The following is a 2,393-nucleotide window of genomic DNA, read 5'->3' as shown; positions in this document are numbered from 1 at the left end:
TATATATATATATATACAGCTACATACACATATATATTATGTTTGTTGTTTGTACAGGCGCTATTGGAGCAGCAGCGTCGGGAGAAGCAGGAGAAGGTGAAGGCGGGTAAGAAGAAACCTCCGAAACCAAATGTGAAGAGACCTTTATCGGCATTTATGCGATTTTCTGTGGAGAGAAGACGCGAACTAGTGGAAGAAAATCCTGAATTAAAACATCCAAAATGCTTCAAAGAAATCGCCCAACGTATTTCTAATGAATGGAAAGAACTTAACTTGCAAAAGAAACAAGAATTCGAACAACAAGCAGCAGCAGATTTCAACAAATATAAACAAAAGGTACGGGAATGGAGGGCCAAACATACACCCAAGACGAAAAAGAAAAACCGAAAAAACAACAAGATACGCCACCACAACAGCAGCAATCACGCCAACACTCCCACGCCCTCCGCTAACGAACGTGCTAGTGAAACTGCTAATGCCAATGTCGACACTGCTGCTGCTGCTGAGGCTGCTGAACCTATCGAGACTGAAGCTTCCTCAGAAGCTCTTGGCGGACACAAGTCACGGACAAAAGAGCTAAAGCAGACGGATGTGGAAGTGCAGAGCCAAGAAAGTCCAATTGCTAATGCTGCCACTCATGTGCCGGAAAGCACGGTGGATAGCAGTACCAACAGTAGGCAGTCCTCTGGACCTGAAGTACCCGATGCAACAGGGAATAGTGGTGCCAGCAGATACGAGGACAAGAAAGAGGCACCAGTTGAAGCAACAGCGTGTGCGTCGACAGCAGGATGACAAACAACCGGTAGAGTGGTGAAATGTATTGCAGCAGCATGGTGGACGTGTGGTTTCCACCGAGATAGGCAGAAACGACGAGCGGGCAGCGCGCATGCAGGGGCCGCTTATTGCGGCCACAGCTTGATGCACTTCGTGTGATCATCAGCTCGATGGTCCCGCTGCAAAGAGGGAGTTTGGGTAGCAGGGCACACAGCTCCCACCACCATCCAATCCTCTATTCCTGTCAGTCAACACCAAAAAAGGTTTGCGGAAGCTCGTTGATGTGTGCTGATCCTCAACGAGCCGCCGCAAACGCAAAAACAAACACCTGCGGAGTATGTGGGTGGGCGGGCTACCTCCCCAAGACACGATTTCGTTTTAGGTCGTAGTATCTGACGACAGCGAGCGTTGAGTGGAGTTGTGTCTTTCGCTGGCTGCCCGAGTGAGGATGCACTTGAATTTGAGCTCCTCCTGCTGCCGTCCGGCTGCACACTGTCGGAGTGGAAGCCCCCATACTAAACGCTCGGTATCCCGACCATACTGTTGGCCCCCCGAGTGTCGCTTTCCGTGCGAGCCATCCACTGTAACGTTGCATTTATACCAACTCTGACTACCACGCTAGTTGTTCAAATTTTGGATATGGGTGTAACGACGGTGCAACGCAATTTAGACGCTCGCCAGGACATTGCAGTGCTCTACCCTATGGAAACATCAGTACCCGTGCCGTGTGGTCTACGTGACGTAACGCTATGCTGCTAATCCCTGTATCAATAAGCAAGGGACTCAAGTACACCTGCTACTATGAGGCGCCTACCAACAGTTTACCCCTCCCTCCACCGTGCCCGAACACAGTACATGCAGAAATCGTCGCACGCGGTTGCAGAACGAGCTAAACTGAAGGACCTAACGACGATAAATCTATAAATCAAGTCATCTGGCAAAATATTTCGCACCTTCTATGAGTCAACAGCAGCCACGGATGCTGCAACTGTTGACAAGTTAAAAAAAAACCTGTCTACGTGGTCCCCAGCGTTATTCACCAAGTCCGTATGTATCCACACCGACTGTGAACCTCAACGCGCCCGAAAGCCAAAAGCCAAAAACTCGAGCAATTTTGCTCCCTAAAAAGAGATGCAGCTAGCACCACTCAGCAGCCGCCTCTCAAACGCAGCACCAAATGAAGGGTAGACTCCTTCTGAATGTTGTAATCGGAAAGCGTCCTGCCATCCTCCAGCTGCTTGCCGGCGAAAATGAGACGCTGCTGATCAGGAGGAATACCCTCCTTATCCTGAATCTTCGCCTTCACATTCTCGATAGTATCTGATGGCTCAACATCCAAAGTGATGGTCTTTCCAGTCAGAGTCTTCACGAAGATCTGCATGCCACCTCTCAAACGCAGCACCAAATGAAGGGTAGACTCCTTCTGAATGTTGTAATCGGAAAGCGTCCTGCCATCCTCCAGCTGCTTGCCGGCGAAAATGAGACGCTGCTGATCAGGAGGAATACCCTCCTTATCCTGAATCTTCGCCTTCACATTCTCGATCGTATCTGATGGTTCGACATCCAAAGTGATGGTCTTTCCAGTCAGAGTCTTCACGAAGATCTGCATGCCACCTCTC

At 49.6% G+C, this 2,393-nt stretch overlaps 1 protein-coding gene across 1 annotated transcript; it reads right to left on the bottom strand.

Annotated features, from left to right (window-relative positions):
* Positions 1–1,921: 1,921 nt before the first annotated feature.
* Positions 1,922–2,393, bottom strand: EMWEY_00059490 (polyubiquitin, putative; the record flags this gene model as incomplete). The annotated part of the gene is made up of 1 exon (XM_013481153.1): positions 1,922–2,393. A coding segment is annotated over one exon (472 nt), but the record flags the coding sequence as incomplete, so codon positions are not given.

This window comes from Eimeria maxima, genomic scaffold, assembly GCF_000499605.1.
Source record: "Eimeria maxima Weybridge genomic scaffold, Emw_scaff2832, whole genome shotgun sequence".
Lineage (NCBI taxonomy): Eukaryota > Apicomplexa > Conoidasida > Eucoccidiorida > Eimeriidae > Eimeria > Eimeria maxima.
The sequence above is the reverse complement of the archived record's forward strand: the minus strand, read 5'-3'. Positions and strand labels throughout refer to the sequence as shown.